Here is a 26632-nt window from a genome sequence, read left to right as displayed (position 1 = left end):
AACACGTAAGTTTTGAATTAGTTTGCATGGAAAAATAATTCTGCTTCTTTTGATTTAATGTTTTTACATTGTGATGCCTTATGAAATATACTTTCGCATCCTTCAATATTATTTCGTAATTCTTTTATACGTTGTACCACCTGAATTCAACATTTGAATATGAGCACCCAGGTGACTTAATACAATAGAAAAGAATAGAAAACTTTATTGCAACACAACACAATAGGAAAAATACAAAGAAAACAGTAATAGTACTCAGTGCTAGGGTGCAAAGGCGGCCTTATCACTAAAAGTGATCTTTTAAAGGCAACCTGAGCGTACGAAGCCGATAAAAAAGTGGAAAGTGCATGGTGCATAAAGTATGTTAAAAAAAAAAAACCTTACACGAACATACATACTACATTTACATATTAACTACACAAATACCGATATAAATTTATATATACTATAATAGATAGATTTATATATACTTAATGTTAAATTTTTTTTTTTTTTATTTAACATAAAATATTTATTTATTTATTTCAAAATATTGTATAATGTAGTAGTAGAGCTATTTGTGACAGAGCTTGTCCAGGTAAGTAAAAAAAGTAAAGTACTACTACATTGCTTATTTCTGCCGCCAAATAGCATTATTGCGTTGCTGTGCTTTTCTCTGAATGGCTTGGTTGAGGTTGGCATATGAAGCTTAACACCTGCGCCACAGTTTTATAGACACAGGGCGTTACGAGACGTGTTCCTTGTGTTCCCTTTTTATAGGCGATGATTTTCCACTTACCTACCATCACGTAGGCCGTATCTTTATTGTCCGCCAATAATTAATATTATAAAAATACGGTGCAACATTTATATGTAAAATGATCTTTGCTAAATTAACTTAAATAAATAATACCGTAAATCTTATTATAATTTGATACTAATCAACATCCGATATTCGGTATATGCCTTATATTTTTTGAATAAAAATAAAGATACAGCAATCTTTGTTGAATAAAAACGCATGAAAAAATGGTACACTCTACCATTTAATTATCACGCGGTTACTAACGCAATCTATGGCAATCGGTGCGAAACTAATCTACCACCACCCCACAATAGATGGCGCGCATCGAATTTGAGTCAACAACGTAGTACGTACACTTGACGATAGATAGAGACAGTGCTGAATTTCAGGTAACTTACTTATAAGCCTAAATAATAGATGGCGCGGATGATAAAATCTTAACAAGCTAGGATACTTTCCTTGTTTTATTTTTATGCAAAGAGCCCCAAATAAAAAGCTTATTAGATGTATCGCTCTGACATTATTGAACCTTAGCTATTATTTGCTACATATTTTATTATTTTCCTTTTTAGTGTAAGTACCTATTCTATAGAATAGGAAAAACTTAAACAGCTTAGTTTTTTTTTAATTAAGTACATAACGGGCTGTCTTAATGAAATAACGATGTGCTAATTTATGCAGGTACGCTTTATTAGCATTTAGCATCTTGCTAACTATATTGCTCAATTTCTATTTAATACGGTTTTTTATCTATAAAATGGCGTCTTGTATTATACTATACTCTTTTGTAAATCTACTTCCTGCAAGAGGGTTCAAAAATCAAAACGCCAAGTTTATATTTAAATTTAAATCTTGGTAAAAGGTCTTGAAATATTTAAGTAAAGAGCCAGGCTTATTGCCGTTCTGTTCTGTCAGTAATTTTTTTTTCTTTAATAGTGCTTAACTTGAAACCTTTACTTAATTACTAATCAACTGTTGGCATCATAACAGTTCTAATTAAATTCTTAAGGTTACTTTAACTACTTTTTCTCTACAGGCCTATACCGTAAATATAGACTTCAATGAACTTCAATTTATAGCTTGTAAAACATTGTTTTTTTTTAATTTTAGTTGGGCATAGATGGTAGCGGGCTAACCTATTAGAGGTGCGACCATTTTATTAAACCCCTAGGTACCCTCCATGGTTTCTACTTTGCATGGTACTGGAACGCTACATCGCTTGGCGACACGTTTTTATCGATAGGCTGGTAACTAGCCACGGCCAAAGCCTTCCGCAAGACTAGACCAGAGAAAACAGGAATTATACATTTCTGAATTGCCTCCACCCGTGGCGTGCACTGGGTTTCTTACTAGATTATGCCTACGGCAGTAAAGTTGCATAAATTAACCAAAATCCTACTCCTATACGAGTTATATATAAATTTTAAAGTAGGCAGTGCTTTTGCGCATGCATGAAGTGCACGCCACTGTCCTCCACTGAGGATGAGCCACCATTGGCCCACCTGATTGTAAATATAACGTCATGGCCAATAAAAAGAGCTACACTTCGCAGAGCATGCTAAGAACATGTCCTGCAACGTGCCGTATCAATCTAAGGTGTAGGTGTTAAGCCTCGTCATATAAACCCATTACCGGCCAAGTACAGGGCACGGGTCTCCTCCCACAATGAGAAGGGATTAAGGCCCTTATCCACCACGCTGGCCCATTGCGGATTAGCGGACTTCACACACCTTTGAGAACATTATGGAGAACTCTCGGGTATGCTGGTTTCCTCACGATGTTTTCCTTCACCGTTGAAGCAAGTGATATTTTTATTGCTTAAAACGCACATAACTTGGAAAACTTAGAGCGTGCTGGGATTCGTACTCGTCCCCCGAAAGTTCAGTAAATTAAGTTCAGTAAAAATTTTATATCAATCAATCAATTAGTTTTTCTATTCCTTTGTTCTATCTTTTTTTAGTATCACTAGAGATTTTTTTGCATTAACTTGCTATGATAGCTAATTTTATCTTTTGATTAGGTACTTTAGGTACCTACGGTTAATATTATCTGTCATAGTAAGTGGTACTTGTATCTACATCGTATCGTATCGTGCTCCTTACCATATTATGTGGATAGTGTTGTGGATTACATATTAACCCCCTTTTTTTTTGTAATAAGTATTGTCATTTTATTTATTTATTTAAGTCCCGACCACTGGGCTATCACGGCTTTTACCAGTGTTAAGCCTCATGCCCCTGTCATAACATCAGCAAACAAGCACTTCAGACATGAACACAGAATTTTACAATGCTACTAGCGGCAGAAATTTGCATGGTGGTAGTACTACCCTGACGAGCACTGTCACAAAAAGTCCTACTTCTTTCCTTTCTACTTTAACTTATCTTATCTTATCTATCTTTTATTGTAATTCAGCCTAACACGTGTTGGGTATTGGCATTGTTGATCCGACTATATTCCTGCTAATATGATCACGCACTCCAACCACTCAGTCTCAATTTGCGAAGACGTGCCTACATGTAAAATGCACATTGATTTCACAGCCACGGAGTGAATCGTGACTATTTTCTTAACATTATAAATGACTAGCTGTTGCCCGTGCTTCGTCTGCGTTTTTATTTTCTTTTTTGATGTGGCATTCAATTTAGTTGTAGTTCTAAAAAAAATTAAAGTATTCAGTATCGCTAAGCCTTAAATGAGGGGTTTGCTGCTGTCCGCTGGGGAGTTCTGTCCTCTGTCTCCAACCACATTCATCAGATCTACACAGAGTTTGGGCAAAATTAAACACATATCTAATCGGTTATAATTTGTCGGAGCTATGGTGTAATATCGTCAAACACTTTTATCCCCTCTCCCAAAGGAACCTAGCTTAATGTCGGGATAAAAAGTACTTCTAACATTTCCAAGAATATGTGTACAAAGTTTCATGAGCATCGGTTAAGTAGATTTTGCGTGAAAGCGTAACAAACAAACTTACATTGACATTTATAATATTAGTAGGGAAAGCCTAAACCTTGTGGTGTAACTTAGAATCGGGGGATATAATTTTTGTCTCCTGCCTGCGCTAGCCCAACTGCGGGAATGTCTCCTAAACATACTAACCCCGCAGAGCGCATGAGGAACCCTCGTAACTCTAAGCAAGTTTAAGAAAATAGTTATCGCCATCAGTTCCGCTCAGTATCGCTTTCTGAGTCCGAGGCCGTGGGTTCGATTCCCACAGGAAAATGTTTGTGTGATAAACATGAATGTTTTCAGTGTCTGGGTGTTTATCTGTATATTGTAAATATTTATGTATACTATTCATAAAAATATTTAACAGTCATCTTAGTACCCATAACACAAGCTACGCTTACTTTGGGGCTGGATGGCGATGTGTGCATTGTCGTAGTATATTTATTTATTTATTTTATTTAAAGCTAGGAGGGTTCCAAACGCGCCGTTTTCTAAGAAGAGGTCACAACAAGTAGTACAATTTATGTGTGGGTGTGTGAGTGTGTGTGAGTGTGTGTGCGTACGCGTGTGCGCGAGTGAGTGTGTTGCATGTGTGTCAGTGTGTGTATAAAAAAACAAATAGATTTGGCGACTTATTATGTTACACTGCATCATCACTTACCATCTCTAGGCGAGATTACTAACGCCTTTGACTGCAATCTTGTATTGGAATTTAAAAACCCTATTTCTTAAAGCACGTAAAGATGTTTTCCATCAAAAGTAACCTGATTCACTAATATAGTCACACATGACGCCCCCTCGCTACTCAGTTTCAATTTGTCTATTACGTGAGCAAACTTAACAAAATCATTGTCTGATTTAATATCCTTTTGTCCTAGAAGCCTACATAAAGTTGCAGATATGACAAGACAAATCGACAAGACATTAGGGTGCGAAGAATCGATTTACTTTATCATTATTTGTATCAATAAATAAATGATTTAAAAATTTAATATAAACCACCACCAATATATTCTACTTCAGAAAAATGTGTATTACGCCATTAAGTATTATTAAATGTGTATTACGCCATTAATGTGTATTACGCCATTAGTGGTGGCGGCCATCTTGGATTTGAAATTTGACATAGTGGCATCGTATTCGCCTATAAGAGACGAAGCCTGTGCCCCGCAGCGGCCTATTAATAGTTTGCAGATCATGATAGCATTCTCCTGTATTCTACTGGATGATCCCTTTTATTTGATATCCACATTATTGGAAAAAATAGGTTTTGAGTAATTTTGGACAGATTTTAATAGAAATACACACACGCACATTCGCATGCATGCACACCGACACACACGCATACACACACACAAACACGCGCGCGCACTCGATAATAAGTTCTTTATTCAAATAGACCTATATTTGGCACTTTTGGCGTACCCTATACATACCATTGTTAATATAGTGAGGTGATGTATAACTACATTCGTTGATTTTATAACTTAATAAGAGTCAGTGACTGAGAGTTCAAATACTTACGGTTCTGATATTTGTATATATGTATTTAAAGATGTTTACTTTCGCTTATATAAAACATACCTTAGTCTAAGAAGAAGCCCACGAAAATCCCAGCAGGTTATTATTTTGTTATCATAATGTTACAGTGTCACTTAAAATTAATTAGTTTTGTAGCTAGAGCAAGTCGTTCACAAGCATAATAATTTTTAATAGGATTTTCCTATTATAAAGAACTGCTTGAGATAAATCTCATGAAGTGTAAAGTTATGATTTTAATTTTCGTTCGTTCGTTTGTTTGTTTGTAGCGAATGAGCTCCGAAATTACTAGACCGATTTTAGCCATTTTTTCACCGAAAGAAAGCTTCATTATCAGGAAGTTATATAGGCTACGCCTACCATTTTTTTAAACAAATGAAGACGGAGTCAAGTAGACAACTATTATATACAATTCTTTTAAATCAAATACTAATTTTGTTCTATATATATAATAATCTATATATATATAAAAATAAAAAATATATAATAATCTATAGCACTTTTGATTTTTTAAATACTCTATTAACGTCCCACAGCTCCTATCTTATATCATTATCATCATCATCATCATCACATCAACCCATCACCGGCCCACTACAGAGCACGCCAGGGTGATTACGTATCTCGCGACAGGCTTGCGACAGGCGTAAATCTTGCAATCACTGTTGTCAAACGTCACTTTTCCATACGATAAATAAACAAAAGTGACGTTTGCCAGCAGTGATTGCAAGATTTACGCCTGTTGCATTGCTGTCGCGAGATACGTAATCACCCTGCGGGTTTCCTCCCACAATGAGAAATGGTTAAGGCGGTAGTTCACCACACTGGGCCGGTGCGGGCTGGTGACCTCCACACGCCTTTGAGAACATTAAAGAGAACTCGCAGGCATGCAGGTTTCCTCACGATGTTTTCCGTCACCGTCGAAGCAAGTGATACTCTAATTACTTAAAACGCAGATAACTTAGAAAAGTTAGCGGTGCGTGCTGGGACTAGAACTCGCCCCCTCGAAAGTGAAGTCGAAGTACTGCCCACTGAGCTACCACCGCTGTCTCATATGAAATAATTTAATTCCATCATAGTTTTTTACAATCATAAATCACATCACAAAAATCGATAGACAAGAAATTTTTGACACCTCCAATCGCAACTACAAAAGTCCGTATGGAAACTGATATATAATATGGGTTACATGCTGTACGATAATTTCTATCACTACAATCCCCCTTGTCAAATGATCAAAAATCAATAAATACTAATCCATACAAAATTTTCAACTAATCGAGACGGGCCGGTATGGTCCAGTGGTTAATGAACTTTGATCTCTCACTAAGAGTCCTGAGATCGAATACCGGTACCGACGACATAGCTCGTGCCCCTATTCCTGTTATTTTTTTAATAGAGCTAGCTTCTACCTGCTTTCTTCGACGTTTATTACGGTATATTTCACAAATACTCTGAAAACCGTTTTTTTTCCAGGGATAAAAAGTAGCCTATATTATTGTCCGTCCTTTCAACTAACTCGGTGCCAAAAATCAAGTTCATTGGTTGCTTCGTAAAGGTGCTAAGCAAGGTCAAACAACCAAACACGCTTTCGCATTTATATTATTACGTAGGGACCGATTTTGCACAGTTATGTCAACTTCAACATGTCTGCCGGAAATGTGTTAGTGAAATTATACATTTTCGATTTTATGACTTAATTATTATTATTATGCCTTCACCTGGGGGGGGGTCTGGGGGAATATTTAGATTAATGATATTAAGCTGATATTAATCGGAATTCCCCCGTCATCGCGGTATGATTGATGAACGTACAACATTACAATTTACATTTTGAGAGTTACTTACAGTCTCAACAAAATATATATCTACTGTATCCAAGGTATTAAGTATTCGATTTGTTTTCAAAAATAAATAAGTACCGACCAAATTTATGCTTGGTATGGAACGGGCTATGTTACGAGTTTCTCTGAGGGACAAAATTCGTAATGAAGAAATCCGTAGGAGAACTAAAGTCTCCGGTATAACCCTAAAAATAAGCGAGCTGAGGTAGCAGTGGGCGGGTCATGTTTGTCGTAGAAACCATTGCCGTTGGGGCAGACCTGTTCTGGAGTGGAGACCACGCACCAGTACGCACAGTATGGGATGACCTCCGTCCTCCAGCCCGTTGTGTAGATGTCCTTAAAAAGTTAGCTGGAAGTGGAAGGCGAGGGAACCGTGTGTGGTTGCGTGCTCTCGGAAAGGGCTATGTCCAACAGTGGATGCTTGCAGGATGATGATGATGATGATTTATTTGACAACCTAGTGAAAAGAGCTTCTTCTAAAATTGAGTATTCGCAGTTATGTGCGTTTTTAATTTAAGGAAACGATGAAGGAAAACATCGTGAGGAAACCCGCATGCCTATGATGCCATTACGTTCTGATCTACCAAATCTATCAACCCGCATTTCATAAATAAATATACACATCGTTATCGTCTCACCAAAGTAAGCCCAGCTTGTGTTGTGGGTACTAAAATGACTGATGAATATTTTTATAAAGAATACACATAAATACTTATAATATACAGATAAACACCCAGTCACTGAAAAATTTTCATATAAGATTCATATTCATCACACAAACATTTCGCAGTTGTGGGAATCGAACCAACAGCCTTTGGCTCTGAAAGCAAGGTCGGTGTCCTAAGCACCAATCGGCTGTCAGAAAATTTTACCAGCGTTATGGAGTACGACCTATTCTAATCCTTCTCATTCTGTGAGGGGACCCCGTGCTCTGTAGTGGGCCGGTAATTGGTCATTATCAACCCACTACCGGCCTACTACAGGGCACGTGATAATGATGAATATTTTATTTTATTTAATATTTTAATGGATTTCATTTGCAAGCAAGTTGGACAAACATTATCTTCTTATGACCATTTTGAATTTTAAGTCGATAATATTAATAAATTAGATAAGCAGAGATATCCCAGTGGGGAAGCACTTTCGGGGGGCCGAGTTGGTATCCCACCACGCACTAAGTTCTACCTACCTAAAGTTACGTTTAAGTCTACGTTAAGTCGTTAAGTTTAAGTCTACCTAAAGTTGTGTGCATTGTGTGAAAAATTTAATAGTCGCTTGCTTCAACGGTGAAGGAAAACGTCGTGAGGAAACCTGCAAGCCTGAGACTGGTCGATAGTGTTCTCAAAAGGTGTGTGGAGTCCACCAATCCGAACTGGGCCTACGTGGTGGACTATGGCCGTAACCGCTTCTTATGGAAAGGGACCCATGCCCTGTAGTGGGCCGGTAATGGGTTGATATAACGAACTAAATAGGTTGTGTCAGACGGACAAATAAAAAATAAATAAATAAATATACTACGACAATAATACACACATCGCGATCTAGCCCCAAGTAAGCGTAGCTTGTGTTATGGGAACTAAGATAGCTGCTGAATATTTTTAGGAATATAATACACATAAATACTTATAATATACAGATGAACACCCAGACACTGAAAAACATTAATGTTCAATACACAAACATTTTTCAGTTGTGGGAATCGAACCCACGGCCTAGAACTCATAGAGCAGGATCGCTGCCCACTGCGCCAGTCTGCCGTCATAGCACCATATGTGTTCGTTTTTACCATTTTGGGTTCGGAACCCTAAACACTACCATTCCGTAGCGATACTGTAGCATGTTTGCGGCAATTTCGTAGCAAATATGTAGCACATGTTAGCCCGCTACCATCCTACACCCGAAGTTTATTATCATCAATCGAAATTTAAATCTTTAGATCGCAGATTGAAGGTTCCATATCCGCAGGAAAGGGTAAGTAAGGCTTCAGGAAATTATGGATTAGATTGATAATCTATTTTACACAACTTGTAACCGAATTACGAAATACTGTTGAAAGGTGTATATTTCATAAGGAATCACCCTGTAAGAATATTTAATCAAAAGAACCATAATTATTTTTCCATACAAACGAATTCAGGCATTCCAAGTGTTCACTTATGACAATCCTATTGAAGAAAAAGACCAACACGCGCATAGTACCTACGCGACGCTTAGTTAATAAAGTGACAGGAGTCAATTTAATTTTGCATGTGATGGCTGCATCTCATTTCTTTCAATAGAAATTATTCGGTTTGAGGTTTACTCAAAAACTATTCGGTTTTCAGTTTCACACATAAGTCTCAGAGACAGTAGGTAGGTACCTACATAATGTACCACTAAAGCCTGTGAAATATTATTTCAGTCTTCATTCAAACATTGTATAATTATTTCCAGTGTCACGATAGTTGTCCGAGATGAACTCCGAAACTGCTGTTTTTTTAATGTGTTTTTTGGAAAGTTTACATCTCAATTTATAATTGCAATTTTATGTTATTCCTAAAAATTGGCTTATTTCCAAAGAAAAACACAGCCTTATCGCTTAGAAGCGATAAGACCGCCTTTAGGTGATCTTTACAAGGCATCCAAAGGACATGAAGTTATGAGAAAGGTTAGTGTGTAAACAAAATAATGTTTAAGTAATAAACAACGGCAACAGTTAACCCCTTAAAGCTCTGTGTTAGCACTAACTAAACTAACCGAAGTCATCTTTAGACCTTATAAACTTAACAAGTCTCATGATTGCATTAGAACTGTAGAGTGGCACACGGCGAGAAGGGTAGACCACCAACTAAAAATAATAATGCAATACGTCAACGTTTAAATTATAATGGTATTTTAACACCATAGTGCTGGCACCTTTATATGCTTTATACCCTTAACGGTACTGCAAATAAAACATGTTTGACGGCCGATTGGCGCAGTGTCCAGCGACCCTGCTTTCTGAGTCCAAAGCCATTTCCAGCTGTGGGAATCGAACCCATCGATTCCCACAGCTGGAAAATGTTTGTGTGATGAACATAGATGTTATTCAGTGTCTGGGTTTTTATCTATACATTATAAGTATTTATGTATATTATTCATCAGTTATCTTAGTATCCATAACACAAGCTACCCTTACTTTGGGACTAGATTATTATTTATGTATTTTTTTTTATTTCCTGTTTTCTGTATTTTTTTTATTTAGTGTAATTGGCTTCTTGTCGTTCTAATTAATAATAATAATGATTCAAACTTCGAACTATTAGCAAGAGAGTTAACGTAAGCCTTGAATCGAACAAAGGAAAACTCACCAACGCGCTAGTGGGGTGATTAAATACAGTTAAATCCATTACTATCAGTAATAGCCAGAGAGCCGGGTTGCCCGCGGCTCGTAGGTCACAAGCGTCCACCTGAAAATAGAGTCGGTGGATGTAAATGAATTATCTGTAAGCGCTGCGACGTGATTCCACACCGCACTGGGCGCTGCTTCCCAAACTTTTATCATTTCTTTAGAAAACGTGGGGATGGAATTTAATAATACATGGGGGAGGCCGATGCGGTTCTCAATATTGTTGGCATAATCTGATGATATGGTTGTGGGTACTTGGGAAGATAAAACACGAGAAGCTGATTACAAGGTTTATTGCATACTATAGTTACACTTGGTATTTCACAATAACTGACGCACAGCAATTAACACAGATATCATTCTAGATATTTCTTCATTCTAGATTCCATAGAACTGTTTAGCGAACGACGGGTTTTGTGCGGCGGTGTGCTTAAAACTCAACTGCCTGGCGGTCAGCAACCCTACTCTCACATCTGATCGCCCCCGACACACCACTTCATCCAGGTTATAATAATTAAGTAAATTGAGTGATTCAATTAACCAATACTACGAAACCTGATTCGCCAATAGATAACTAGATGGCGTTGTTAATAATAACAACTTTAATTTTAATCTCCGACATACACATTTTCACTTTATACAATCTAGCAAAGCTTTCGCCTCTGATTTATGGCAGATGTTATTTAATTGACTAGCATTTTAACAAATGTGATGATACGGAGATTTTTTTTTAAAGAAATAATTAAAATTATATTCCATTCGCACCCAATGTTCATGAATGACATGTATTTTGATATAAATACGGGTGCTTTTCGATACACTTCAGTCCTGTATGGATAAGAACGAAGCAAAGATACCCCCCGGTGTCTTAGTCATTCTAACTTTTTGGTAAATGAAGGTTCGGTAATATAATAGGTATAAAAACCAATAATGATATGTTTTATTTTTACTTTTTGATAAGTTATTTTATTAAGTTTATAAATTGTATTGTGTTTGTGTATTAGACAAAAAAGTATTGATGTTTTATTAACGTCTTCTATAGTATTTTTATGGCCTAGTGGTGAGGACTTCGGCCTTTCTTTTGGGATGACTTTTGATCTCTGGCACTAATGATGATGATGATGAAGCCTATTTAAAAATGTGGACAGAACTAATCTCGCAAAACACGTATAAGGCTCCACCGGTTGAAATATATATGTTTTTGGCATACTTACCGCAAATTTTGGGGTAGGCAAAGCTGGCGTTAAAGGAGAGCGATATTTCCAATTACTTTACACAAAATCATGAGCAGAAACCAATTGAAACTTTCACTTAACCTTCAGCCTTAAGTTCTTTTACTTTATTACACATTTACAATAAATAAATATACTACGTCAATACATACAACGCCATCTAGTCCCAAACTAAGCGTAGCTTGTGTTATGATGATGATGACGGGTATCCACCCAGACAGTGAAAAACATTCATGTTCATCACACAATCATTGTCTAGTTGTGGGAATCGAACCCACGGCCTTGAACTCAGAATGCAGGGTCGTCCACTGCGCCAATCGGCCGTCAATATTTTGTCATGAAATCACGAAACGATCAATTACTAATTTATTGAAATTTTGAAATGAAAACGTCGAGTCGGTCGGATCTGCTAGATTTTCAATAAGTATCGACATGTGCAAAGTTTGGGAGGCTGTGGGGCGCGGGCGTACGATCCTGTCACATCGTATATAAGGCGATGTTCAGGACGCTCGCAGCATTCAGGCAACAGGTGGTGGACAAGAAGGTAAGTTTTAGACGTAAGAGTCTGTGCAAAAAAAAACAAACTAGTTCTTCGGACGGGTGCACCATTCGTGTGTTCTATAACCTTGCTTTCCCACTTATGTTATTAAAATCAAAAATTCAAAATTCTAATTCAAAACTTCAAATTTATCATTCAAAAATTTTACAATAACTAGACATTAACATTTTACTGAAATGGTGGTTAGTTTCACTAAAGACATAACTTTTTAAAAGTGCTAATATCAATTAATGTTGACTTAGAGTGGTTATTTTGGCATAAAATTGTTCTTCTGTATTATTCAAAACCTAAGACACGTTGTTTTAAATTGAATTGAAATATGTTAAGCCATTTTACCCAGGTTCTCATCTAACAGAATCGGTCTTTTTCCGAGAAAAAGTAATCATTTTATAATTAGGTCAATAAAATTCACTACATAAGTCCACTGAGCAAAAAAAAAAAAACTTTCCGTTTTACTTTATGAAAATATTGTTTTCTTTTTAATTTAAAACAAGTTATTAAAGAAGTAGTACTAATTATTTAATAACTTCTCGATAAACCTGAAGCCGATTCTTCAATTATTTTGCTGTTCAAAAATTTGTTTTCTACGTACACTTTGTGTTAAAAAAAGACGGTATATTATAGGATTGGATAGGTCATATTATACTCCCCTTTCCCTCCAATTAATCGTAAAGACTGCTGCAGGAGAAGATAGGACAATAGTTAAATAATAAGATTTAGGTGGGTTCCTAAACGATGTCCACTGTTTGCTTACAATGAGACAAGCATTTTTATTTATAAAATAGCTTTTTTCCTGCAACTTTTTCCAACATAGTAGCCGATGTACTTTGCAGCTCTTAAACTACCTTGTTTGCAAAATATTATCGATATCGCGACGTTTCTGATTACAACATACAGTCACCTTATCTTTTTTAAATATGTGCAAACTAAACACGCGAAAAATCAGATATGCGACGGTTTAAACTCTACAATTATGAAAAATATTTTTTTTGTTGTTGGCAAAAAGTTTATTTTCTAATTTATCGATTTTAAATAAACAGTTCTATTTAATTAGGTATTCAAGATCGGTAGGAAAGTTATTTTTTAAGTTCAAAAATATTTGAACAGTGATTTATTATGATCCTATTTCATTTTCGAGGCACGTAGTGTTTGCATTTTCTTTCATCATATCAACTCATTAACGGCCCACTACAGGGCACGGGTCTCCTACCACATTAAAGGTTTAGTCTGGCCTAGCCCTAGTCCACCACGCTGGCCCAGTGCGGATTGGTGGAAATCTTGAAATTTCTTAAACATAGTAGTGGAATTAAATATACCTAATAACTTTTTTTATGTGCTAATAGTACCTTCTGTTCCAATAGAAACAGGGATTTATAATTGACGTGGATTCTCGGAAAACGATATTTTATTGGGTCAACAATATTGCTATTTCGGTTGAACATAAAACTCAAACTGAATTTTTGATAGAACCATTGTAATATATCATGGAATTCCGCAAAGTAAGGCCACTTTGCGGAAGTCTATGAAAATTAAGCTTATTTTGCTATACTCCGCGAAAAGCAGGAGAATCTGAATTTATCTGTATTTATCTTTATAATTTCTTCAATCTTTACGATGCACACCAAACCGATCTACGACAATGTAGGGTACATTGTCGTAGATCGGTTACGCACGTTTCGCTCCGATACTGGAGCATCCTCAGGAGATGTTGACTTTACAGTGGTTCATGATTTTTAACAATTATTCACTGTAAATACTTTTTGATTGAATATGAAGAAATTATAAATTACACCATACTGATTCTCCTGCTTTACGCTGAGTATAGCAAACTAAGCTTAATTTTCGTAATAGTTATAGTTATAACTGTACTCCTTTGTTCAAAAATATACCATTTCACTTTAAAACAAAATGTTTGTTATGATGTAAACTGTTTAAAGTACGTAAACAGTTCGTTTGGGTGTCCGAAAAATATTTTTTTTCCCACACCATCTCCGCTACGCCGTAGTACACTTCCAGTAACTTTTTCGATTTTAAGATCCTTATCTAATAAAAACTTACTTTATTTTTTCGGCGACCTCCCTGGCGTAGTACCTAGCGCTGTTGTTTATAAGTGTAAGATTCAATTCTCGGTGAGAGGCTTCGGCCGTGGCTAGTTACCCTATCGACATAGACGTACCGCCGAGTTATTCAACTTTCCGGTACGATGTCGTTTAGAAACCGATTAGGGGTATGACTTTAATATAAGCACCATACTCCTAATACGCCCATACACCACCATAGACTGAATCATCACATATCAACAATTAGTTGGGCTAACTTGTAAAAACAACCCATGGCGTTAACTTTACTAGCTAAACATAGTATTTTTATTAAACCTCGTACAGATTTTAGATTGGTATCAATGCAATTATTTTACTAACAAATCATATAGTTTGCACAAGTAAGTCGATTAGCTTTGGCAAGCATGACATACGAGTGAAATAGTTTTTTTTACATTAAGTATATCTACCGCCATCGGCTTTGCCAGCCATAATCAGATTGTATGTTTTACTTGTTGGGCCCTATAGAGTTAATTATGGTCTGGTAATTTTTTGCTTTATCATTCGTCCAATTCTAGTATGTGCCATCTTTTCAGGCGTTTAGTATTTGTGTCTGTCAGCAATCTCTGTGCCAAGGTTTTGGGATGTTTCTCGAGCTTGTATCTGAGTCTGAGCTTGTGTATCAGAGTTCACTTCCTCTGTGATGGTTGGTATTTCCAAATATTTGGGAATATCCTCATTCCGTGAACCAACGTGCACCGGAGATTGCTCTAAGGACAATGTTTTGGAACCTCTGGACAGTGGCGTGCACTTCATAAATGCAAAAAAGCGCTGCCTACCGTAACATTTTCATATAACTAACAGCGGAGGAGGATTTCGCCATTTTACTTCTTTATGCTTACCCTGGTCAAAATTGCCTCTGAAGTATCAAGGTTGGAGTTGCTTCCCAAAGTTATGTGCTGTGGCATATAGAACCTGTGGGTCCAAATAGGTTTTATTATCCGCTTGAATACTAGTAACTTGTTATTTAAGGATAAGGGTGATTGATGCCCTATGAACCAGTTCCAGTTATGGCATTGATAGTTCAGTTCTATACGCTTATTTTTGTCATTGCTCAAGCCTGTCTCCTGTCCAAATGTCCCAGATATTTAACAGTTGTTTCACTGGGTAACTCTAGGGCACCCATTGTAATAGTGAAATATGTAAATTAAACAATTAATTTCTTACGAGTATGTTTCTTTGCTGTCAGCTGTCTTGGTAACCATAACACAAGCTACGCTTACTTTGGGGCTAGATGGCGATGTGTATGGTCGTAGTATATCTGTTTATTTTATTTATCTATACTTATAACAGAACTGTAACTGGAAGATTTCTCCACATTTAATATATTTTGAAAATTTTAACCGTGGAACTCGATATAATCGATACTGAGTCCAAAAAAGATTTTTATTTAATGTTTGTCTGTCTCTACTGAACGGATTTAAAATTTTAAAATTTGGCATAGTGGTAGCTGGTATTCCGGGTCAACATATAGGATACTTTTTATCCCGATAAACAATAAGTTTCCTCCGGGAAACGGGATGAACGCGGTACTCTTTGGAACTGCTCCTACCTATCTCATATCCATAATCTTTTTTCGTTTAATAATACATTTCTTGAGTAGTAAACACAAACCCATATCTACATATTGTACCTATATACTTCCATATTGTAATGCAAAGCCTGAACCAACGTTTAATTCAGAATTAATGTATGCATAGACGTCACGGCTAAGTAAAAGGTATATTATTTATAACAACTTTTCATCAAGACACTTGTGGGTTAATTTAGCAAGTGATCCTGCCCCAGGGGCGGGCCACAGATTACCGTCCGCAGCGTCCGTGGAATAGCTCGGGTACTCTCAGTCTCATTACGCAAACAACGTTCATCTTTAATCACATTTCTTTCTTTACTTTTGCTTTGCCATTAAATTAAATAGAGGTTACACAGGTATGTTCGACCGACTACAGTAAAAGAAGTTAAATTAGGTGCGTTTTTTTTTTAGTTTTAAGGTACTGAACTTTTATCGGATCACTCCAGTGTCTGTTTGTCAGTCAGTGTCATGCGTATTGACCAAGTTGAAACTTCTCTCTTATTGCTGTAAAGATCAAACCAAATCAAGTAATATCTTCTTAAAACTCTCATCTACTTGTAATGCCAATTTACGCAGTGGGTGCTTTCTTAGTATAAAGCTGTGGGTTACATTCCCACAACTGGAAAATGTTTGCGTGATGAACATTAATGTTTTTCAGTGTCTGGGTGCTTATCTGTATATGATAAGTATTCATGTACCCATATCTATTGTTAATAAAAAAAGTCATACTCTAACACAAGCTATGCTTACTTTGGGGCTAGGTGGCAGTGTGTGTTGCCGTAGTATATTGTTTTTTTTTATATATACTCGTAGGTACAAATATTATAAAGGGGAAAGATTTGTTTGTAATCGATAAACTTTGAAACTGTTAAATCGATTTTTAATCATTCTTTTAGAAGCTCCTCGTTTTTCGTCACGATTGTGAGCTTGTTAGATTGATGGATTATTTAGGTAACTGAGGTATGAAAGGAAATCTGAAGGGGAAAATTCTTTAAAAGCCTGAAATTTATAATTGTTATCTTTATTTACCTCGCCTGTACTAAAACACAAGTTCTTACGTAGGTACTTTGATGTAAAATTTAAACACCTACTTGGTGGTTTTCGCTGAACTAGTAACAAAATAAGATATTTTAATCGACTAATCGAATCTCTCTCGTATGCAAAGTTTAAAACACTGATTTGCAATATGAGATAAGCATATATAAATCTAAACTTCTGTACTAATATTATAATGCGCGAGAAACTCTGTTTGTTTACCCCGAAATATCATTACTGAAGGGGTTGAATAGGGGATAAAAGTTTGTACAAAAATCCTTCACTTTTTCGTGTTGAAAAAGAACAACTGCAGAGTTTCATACCGGTTTCTTCTCGATAGAAAGTGCTACAGAACCGGTGGTAAAGCTCTTGATAAATATGCAGCATTAGTTATATCTAAAATTAACTGTTATGGTTTATAAATTAATTAAATTTTTATCTTATTTGGATAACCGTGAGAAGTGTCTCTTAGCTTATAAAAAAGTCTTATTATGGTTATTCCATAATAAGACTTTTTTATAGGATTACGTAAACGATAATAAAGGTTGGGTGTGAATTATTCAGGTTAATTAAACCAGGTTACTTTTCTAATATTTCCATAAAACAATGTGAGATGGTGATAACAAAAAAGAGCATCCGACAAAGTTTATTGTGGGCTCCTTAGACAAGGGCGCGTTGAAACCCTCGTAGCTTTAGTTTTATGCTTACGAATATAGTTATCGACATATGGGCCTATTTGAATAAAGATATTTTTGACATGTTTCCTAAAACTATATTAATACAAAAAGCTATTTATTAACTCATAAAAGAAGAAGAACTATATTAATACTCCCCGCGAGTAGCAACGTTTAGTAATTGTCAATAGACATACTAATGACTAAATACACTAAAAATTAAACGTCTCGCGGACTCTTTTCTGACTTAAATACAGTGAGCTTACATATCACGGCATTACGGCATATTACGGCCTGATCGCTAATTAGCGATAAGGCCGCCTTTTGTATCCTGCTTCATTCTTCATGTGTTTGTTCTTTTTTTTTGTCTCGTTTTTCTGAGTGGTGTACAAATAAAGAGTATAAAGAGTATATTAAGTCAATGATTTAATATGCTGTGGATTAAGTCAAAGTCAAATATTTCTTTATTTTAATATGCACATAGATGGCACTTTTGATGCGTTCATAAACATGGTGATGAGGATTATGATGACGATGGTGTTTTAATATTAACAGGAACGATGCAGTCCACAACGAGGTACGCCCTGTCAATCATCCTACTTGCATCGGTAGTCACCAGCTCATACCGTAAGTTTATAATCTTTTTTAAACTCTTTATTATTCATTCCAATATAATTTAATAGACCATAGACAATACTATATACAGGTTATCCTTACTAATATTGTAAATGCGAAATTGTGTTTGTTTGTCCTCGCTTAGCACCCTAACTAAGCAACAAATCAGATTGATTTAGAGTGTACTCTGTACCACTAGTTTGGTACAGAGTTAGTTGCGTTTTTATCACTGAAAAACAGATGGTTTTCACGGGATTAGTAAAAAAAAAAGCTAGTTTTATAAACTAGCTGTCCCGGTGAACTTCGTGCCGCGGATCTTTTTTTTGATGAATGTAATATAATATTTTAATACTTATTATCCTATTCCGGACTAAGAGAAATCCAAAAAATCAAATATCATAAAAATTGGTCCAGCCGTTCTTGAGTTATAAATGGTGTAACTAACACAACTTCCTTTTATATATATTTATAGATATAGATTAACATATTGACAACTTGATTTTGTTCACCATCATCATTATTGCCGGCCCGTTACAAGGCACGGGTCTCTTCTTACAATGCGAAGGCGTTAGTAACAACGCTGGCGAATTGGTAGACTTCACACACTTTTGAGAACGTTATAGCAAACTTTCAGGCAAGCAGTTTTACTTCCACACGTTTAAAGCAACTGTTATTTTGTATGCTTGAATTGAAAACGAACATGACTCCGAAAACTTAGAGGTACGTTCCGGGGATCGAACTCGGTCCCCACGAAACTGGGGTGCTAACCACAAGACTATCACCGTTTATTTTGTTACTTATGAACTAAATACCAACAAGAAAAGACATATACTCACAGTAAATGTCATCAAGTTGATAAAGAAGTTAAGGGCAGGAAAAGAACACATGAACTCTTCACCTAAATCACATTTACATATTTAGCAGCCGGTTGCCAGAGTGAGTAGCGACTTTGCTTTCCGAGTCCGAGTTCCGAGTCCGTGGGTTCGATTCCCACAGCTGGAAAATGTTTGTGTGATGAACATGGATGTTTTTCAGTGTATTTATCTGTATATTAAAAGTATGTATGTGTGTTATATTCAATATTCATAAAAATATTCATCAGCTATCTTAGTACCCATAACAGAAGCTACACTTACTTTGGGGCTAGATAGCGATGTGTGTATTGTCGTAGTATATTTATTTATTTTCATATAGTGGCATCTCTATTTATTTTAAATTAGGCCAGACAAATTGGTGTACACCCACTCACTCACTTAAACAATCTTTTTATAACTTTTTAGAGTAAAGTATGTTTAAAAAATATAGAAAAAAAGGGTCATAAAATTAAATAAAAACAAACAACATTGAAGGAGATTTTTTTTATGTTAGTGTGTTATTATTTACTAAACAGTTCAAAAAAACTTTAAACTAAAAAGTAAGGAATAGATGGTTTTGATTGTGAGACGTGTAGGAATAAATACTAGGACTTATTTTGTTTTATAATTTTTTTTCTATTCTTATTTTTTAAGAGCTTTTGCCGACTTTTACAGAACAGCTGCATGTCAGGCCTAGAAATAGACTTTACAAACATGTTCAATACGCAATCCGACGAACCACATCTCGATGAAAAGTGACCTTGCTCAGCAATGGCGTGCACTGGGTTTCTACCAGGGCATGCATAGCTGCAGGCAAATTGCAATACTCCTCTTATACGAGTTATATTTTAAATTTGAGGGTAGGCAGTGCTTTTGTGCAAATATGAAGTGCACGCAACTGTTGCTCAGTTAATTATTTATTAAGAAACGATTAGTGGCACTATCAATTTGACAAGAGTTCAAAGGGTCACATGTGCCTTAAGAGATCGTCAAATGAATAAAGTTTGGGCAATCATACGGTAAACTTAATAGGTATTGACAAACCCCATATCACCGAAACTTGTTTTATTAGCATAGTTCAAATGTAACTTTCAAAGTGTCTAATGGACCTGTCGCGTGTAAAATTCAATAGTCCTCGAGGAGCATTCATTACTTTACGTGAGAAACAAAGACAATATATACTTCTGTATATACTCAATACTATAAAGGGGAAAGATTTTTTTGTTTGTTTGTTTGTACCCAATAAGCTCCGAAAGTATTGGACCGATTGTAACTATTTCTTAGCCAAAAGAAAGCTAAACTATCACGGTTCAACATAAGCAATAATTTATTTTCCAAAAAATTGGAAATCCTCAAGAAAATTGCAATAATTGAACACAATGTAGCAAAATTTTTTTGTCAACAAGGGTATTTATATAGCATTAAAAGTTTATTAATTAATTCTAATCGGACATTTAATGTAAAAGTTATCAAAAGTTTAACAAAATTAAGGACCTTAACAAAACTTAATTGAAAAAGTAATTTTTTTACAATAATACACAACTTAAAAATACTCTTAAAAAAGAAAAAACGAAAGCGGACAAAGTCGCGGGCAACAGCTAATTTCAAATAAAACAGTACCTACAGGCATTTATTAAGAAGGACTCACGTCACGGCTTTTTTGAACTTTGAAAGTAAAAAGTTACGTTGACAAAGTGGAAATAAAAACAAAGACAAACTTATATTGGTGTCATTTGATATCTCATTGATATGGATGGAGGACGTGCGAAGTTTACAGAACTATTTGTGATTTTACTTTGCTTTTATAACGTGACTATTTATTCTCACAAAGAGGTCACAGGTAAAAGTCTCATATGGTACAAAGTACCTTACGGTCATTTTATGAAGGTCATACAAGAGTTATGATTTCAATGAATAGGTAGCCGATTTTGTAGACTTCAAGTCCTCGAGAAAATTATGAACATTGTTTGTAATTGCAATTACAAACAATGTTCATAAGCGTAAATCTTGCAATCACTGCTGTCAAACGTCACTTTTCCATACAATAAATAAACAAAAGTGACGCTTGACAGCAGTGATTGCAAGATTTACGCCGGTCGCATTGCTGTCGCGAGATACGTTATCACTCTGCGGGTCTCCTGGAAAATGGTTTGTGACAAAGGACCAAGTGCGGATAGACTTCACACACCCTTTACAACGTTATTGCGAATTCTGAGACAAAGTTTCCCCCCGACATTTTCCTTCACCGTTAAAGCAAGCAATATTTCGAATTACTTTAATTTAAAACGCAATTCAATCTGAAAAGTGCGAGGGGCGTATCGAGGATCGAACTCTGTGGTCACGAAAGGGACGCCGAAGCTCTAACCACTAGGCTTTCACCAGCAAAGCCTTAATAGTTTCAATTCTGTATTTTGACGTCCGATTGGCGCAGTGGTTTGATTCCCACATCTGGAAGATGTTTGTGTGATGAACATAAATATTTTTCAGTGTCTGGGTGTTTATCTTTGTAAGTATTTATGTGTATTATTGTCTTACTAGTTATAATGTTAGTACCCATAACACAAGCTACGCTTACTTTGGGGCTGGATGGCGATGTGTGTATTGCCATAATATATTTATAATTATTTATGGTCGCAGACAGCAGCGCCAAACTGCGTCGCGATGGTGTGCTGAACCTGTACCCCTTTCCGAGGGTGGGTCGCGCCAACAGCCGCACGTGGCAGATCAGCGATATGCTTTCAAGTAAGGATTACTTATTTCATTTTCATCAGAAAATTTCATTTAATTTCCCAATTACACAAAATTACATATAATTGACGAAATTTTATATGTTGGGATTGCCTGACCGGCAATATGTTGCCGTTGTTTTATTTTGTTCAGAACATTTTATCACATATTCATACAAATATATACATTTCATTTGATTTTCGTATAGGACAGATACCAATTGAGAGGGTATATAAAAATCATTTAAAAATATATATATTCGTATGAAAATATATACATATATATATATACAACGTGTAACCGAATTACGTAATAATGTTGAAGGATGCATAAGTATTCATAAGGACAATTTCTTTAAACCCTGTAAAAATATTAAATCAAAAGAAGCAAATATTCTAAGTGTTAACTTATGGCGACCCTCTTCTTCTTCTTCTTCTGTTCCTGGGCCTTTTCCGCACTTGGTTGGTCTGGGACCTTCCATTGTACGTATGGCCACTGATGCGGCTCCCCGCTGGATCACTCCAGCCAGCCGAGCTCGCTCCAAAAGCTTAGCAGGCCGCCCAGGTCGCCGAGTGCTTCATGGAGTGTTGCTGAGGAGCCAAGGTGTGCTGCGCGTTGTTCTGCTACTCCGTTGCATTGGAGCATTACGTGTATCGGTGTTTCCTCCGTCTCCATGCATGCTCTGCAGGGGGCTGTCAGTTATACCTAAAATGGAAAGGTGTTTGTTTAGTGGGCAGTGCCCTGTTATCATACCTACAACTGTCCTTAGTTTAGGTCGAATGGCGACCCTATTGAAGATAAAAGACCGACACACGCATATCCGGTGGTACCTACGCTAAGCTACTTAGGTTTTCGATTTCACAGATAAGTCTCAGAGACGGTACATAATGTTCCTCTAAAGCCTGTAAAGTATTATTTCGGTTTTTATTTACACGTGTTGTTTGTATATACAATACAAACATAAACGAATATTTAAGTTAAGGTTTAGAAAAAAATTAAAATAATAGGTAAAAGGTGCCTACCTGTTAATCACGTTTCAATATCTTGATACTCGACAATAACGCCTATTAGGCGTATGACTACCACACTCCCTAACGGTTAGCCCGCTTCCATTTTAGACTGCATCATCACTTATCACCAGGTGAAATTGTAGTCAAGGGCTAACTAGAAGTGGATTAAATTTTTTTTTTCTTTTTTCTACGAAATATTAACTCTTTATATAGGATCAATACTTTTAGAGACAGAACTGTACAAAAGTTGGATAAATAAAATATCCAATGACAACCATAACTTTAGCTGTGTGTGTAAAACGTCACGGATTAATAAGGCAACAGAATGAAAAAGATCATACATAATGTTAAAACAATAATTCACACACACGTATACACAAAACTTAACTTAAATGTATATAAAATGTAAAGTTAGTATAAGTTAGGATTAACAATTTATTTTTAGATGTTTATATAGATAGATGAAGTCTTTATCCACAAATAAAAGCGGTCTTATCGCTTCAAGGCTCCATCTCCAGACAACCTGGAAGGAATACTGAAAGAAGCAAGTAAGGGAAAACGGTAAAGTGCAACAGGTCAATGACTAGTAATAAAATAAAGGCTTTTAGGTGAATACTGAAACACTACTGGAAATTGTAATCCTATATCTTAATTGAGTATCAGTGCTACTCTTTATCTGTGATGGTATCCTAGTATTTATTATTTTATATCATCAGATCCTGCACCGGTGAAAAGACAGCTGTACGCGTTTCCCAGGGTCGGTCGAAGCGAAATGAATCATCCAGACTACCAGATGACACCTCAGCTTGAAGAACTGCTCTTTGGAAGACGGAACCCTTTCGTTAAGCGGGAGAGCTTGGAACAGATGGAGGCTAAAGATACACCGGGCATGTGGTTCGGGCCGCGACTGGGCAGGGCATTCAGGAGTGAGGAGGATGGTAAGTAAGACGGACGATGGAAATGCCTATGGTAGGAGATTTTTTTAGTTTTGTTTTTTTTTTTGTAATATTTTAGTTGCTTATAATACACACATAATTTACAAAAGTCAGAGGTGCGTGCTGGGATTCGAATGTAGCCCCCAGAAAGTGAATTCGAAGTCCTACCCACTGGGGCTTTATCACCGCTTCCAACCGCTTTTTTTTCGCTTTGAGCACGGGCATAATAATAACTAATACTTCCATGCGCAGTTTTTTTTTATTCTACTACAACTTAGCCCTTGACTGCAATCTAGCCTGGTGGTGTAAGATGCTAGCGGGCTAACCTGTTAGGGAGTATGGCAATTATATTAAATCCATACAAATAATCGTTTTCTACGCGACATCGGTTAATGGCACGTAATTGTCTGTAACTAGGCATGGCCACAATACAAAGGCCTGAATCACTGCAGTAACCAGTATTTAGATATTCCAAATACTCATTTTCAAATAACGATGTCCAACTTTAGAACCAGCAGTACCTCATCGTCTGTTATATATTTAGCGGACCTATGTACCAGCAATTACCTTAAGCGGCCCGTCAGGAAAGATAATCACTACACCCTGTAGTTGGCGCGTGGTGGGACACTCGTTTACACTAACGGCCCGTTAAAGCACTTAACGGGTCGCTAAAGGAACAAACATTGATTGGTAAAATCAGCCCTAAGCCTGCTATCATCTTATATTGCAAAAAAAAAATGTTAAAAAAAATTACAGGTTCATTCATAAAGACTTCAGACAGATGTGAAAATTCTAAACAATGAAATCAATCGGTAACGCGAAATCATAAAATTTACCCATCCAAGAAGTCAAACATAGTCATACAGTCCAGTATAAACAATGTATTAGTGTGATCATATACAACATATACAAAGTATAAGTGTAAACATGTGCACAGCTCTATACTACGCGTCACAAGTCTGGCGCAAAACGTCAGTCGAGGTCATCGGTGACGCGATCGCCTACGTTTTTCTCGGCCAAAAATCTTTCAACGTGGCTAAAGAAGTTTTTACTTCAAAACAATATCCTAAACGATAAAATTCCAATACAAAACGTATTTTTAGACAGTCCCGAGAAAGAAACCATTATTAAACATTTTAATTTTATTGCCATACGTCTTATTTATTTTTTAAGTAAAAGATTTACCTCTGAGTAAAAGTAATAATAATAAGTAATATTAATTGTTTCCTGTTTTCCATTACCCTCGTGGAACTAAGCCACTGAAAGCTGCTCCTCTATCAAATTATAACTACACTTCCGGCTTAAAAGGGGCGCGTAGGCTCCCCTTGCATAAAAGCCTCCCTTATAAATACTCTCGGCAAATTGATTCATCGAGTTAACTACAAACACGACGCGTTTGGTTAGAACAAGTTTTGAACTTTAAACTTAGAATTATGTTCTTTCGAATAACATTCGAAAAAAGAATACGCAAAATATCACATTGGACTGGGTATGAACAAAACTTTATTTTGGAAAAAAAACTAAACTCTCGATATTGAATTAATTTCATTATTTTCATCCATAGTTTATCTCAACATAAAACGCGACAATAATCATGAAGCGAAGATCTGTATTCTACTCTGAGATACACTGCTGCGATGGAAAAAATCTAAATAATGGCACTGAGGAATGATAATGAAAAATTTTATTAATAATGAAATCGTAGCATTTTTTGATTTTCTATTAATCTTAATTTATTTCCTGCGTACTTTTGCGGCCGATAGTGACAAGAAAAGGATTGTAAGGTTTTATTCCACGGTAAAAGTGAAACTTTTTTCACATTATAGACATTGAACTAAATAATTCAGAATAATATTCCATTAAGGGTATAAAATCGCTTCATCAATCTTAATTTTATACTTCGAAAATGTGAATTACAACTAAAATCTTTATTGAACTATGTGTTTTAGAGTACGACATACATACTTAACAATTATTTAGATGATGATACACATATTAAAAAACTGACAACAATATTTTATAATCATTAATATATAATCAATATTTTATGGAGCACTGGTACAAATGAGTGATAGTCTATACACTACACGGTCAGCTAATGCAAACTATAGGCGCCGCCATATTGGCCTCTGCTGCTCTGACGAGCGCCTGTCACTTTATCCCTACTCCGCGGCCGACCGTCACGCGACATGCAACATACAGTCGAAAAAGTCTGAGACAATGTAATAAAAGTTTCACTTTAATAGATATTTATTCGAAAATTCTCGTAAAAGTTTGTTTAATAAACTTTATAATCATAAAAACTGAGAGAAGACCCTGTAGTGGGTGGGTAACGGTTTGATGATGACAATGATGATGAATAGAAAAAAAATTTACTTACCTTCATTGTTTTTTTTTTTACAGACATTTCTCAAAGTGGAGTCGAGAAGAGTGAACCGGAGCAATTAGAGAACCCTGAAATGGATCGCGAAAAAAGGCAGACGAAACAATCATAAACAGATAAACTTCACCCTTCCACTCGACTGAAACCACGTTCTCAACTGTTTAAACTATATGCATCTGTTCAAATATGAAACTATTAAAATATTTAATAGTTAATAGTTTAATATATTTAAGTTATAATTTTTATTCTAACATTTAATTAAAAAAAAACTTATATTACTTTACACAAGATGACAACGTATCTTACGACAGGTTTGCGTAAGTCTTGCAATCTTTTCTGTCAAAAGTCACTTTTTTATTTCTTATGTATGCGAAAGTGACGTTTGACAGCAAAGATCGCGAGGTTTAAGCCTGTCGCAAGCCTGTTTCGAGATACCTACGTAATCACACT

The 26632-nt window shown here is 36.0% G+C and overlaps 1 protein-coding gene across 1 annotated transcript; it reads left to right on the top strand.

Moving 5' to 3' along the window:
• The first annotated feature begins 18218 nt into the window (after window positions 1-18218).
• LOC120625045 (CAPA peptides-like) lies at window positions 18219-26294 on the top strand. The gene is made up of 4 exons (XM_039891956.1): window positions 18219-18285; window positions 21765-21869; window positions 23581-23802; window positions 26203-26294. The coding sequence occupies exons 1-4, from the start codon at window positions 18219-18221 to the stop codon at window positions 26292-26294; spliced, it is 486 nt and encodes a 161-aa protein (XP_039747890.1).
• Window positions 26295-26632: the final 338 nt, after the last annotated feature.

Source organism: Pararge aegeria, chromosome 7 (genome assembly GCF_905163445.1).
Source record: "Pararge aegeria chromosome 7, ilParAegt1.1, whole genome shotgun sequence".
Classification (NCBI taxonomy): Eukaryota; Metazoa; Arthropoda; class Insecta; order Lepidoptera; family Nymphalidae; genus Pararge; species Pararge aegeria.
Note: the sequence above shows the minus strand (reverse complement) of the source record. Positions and strands in the feature narration are given on the sequence as shown.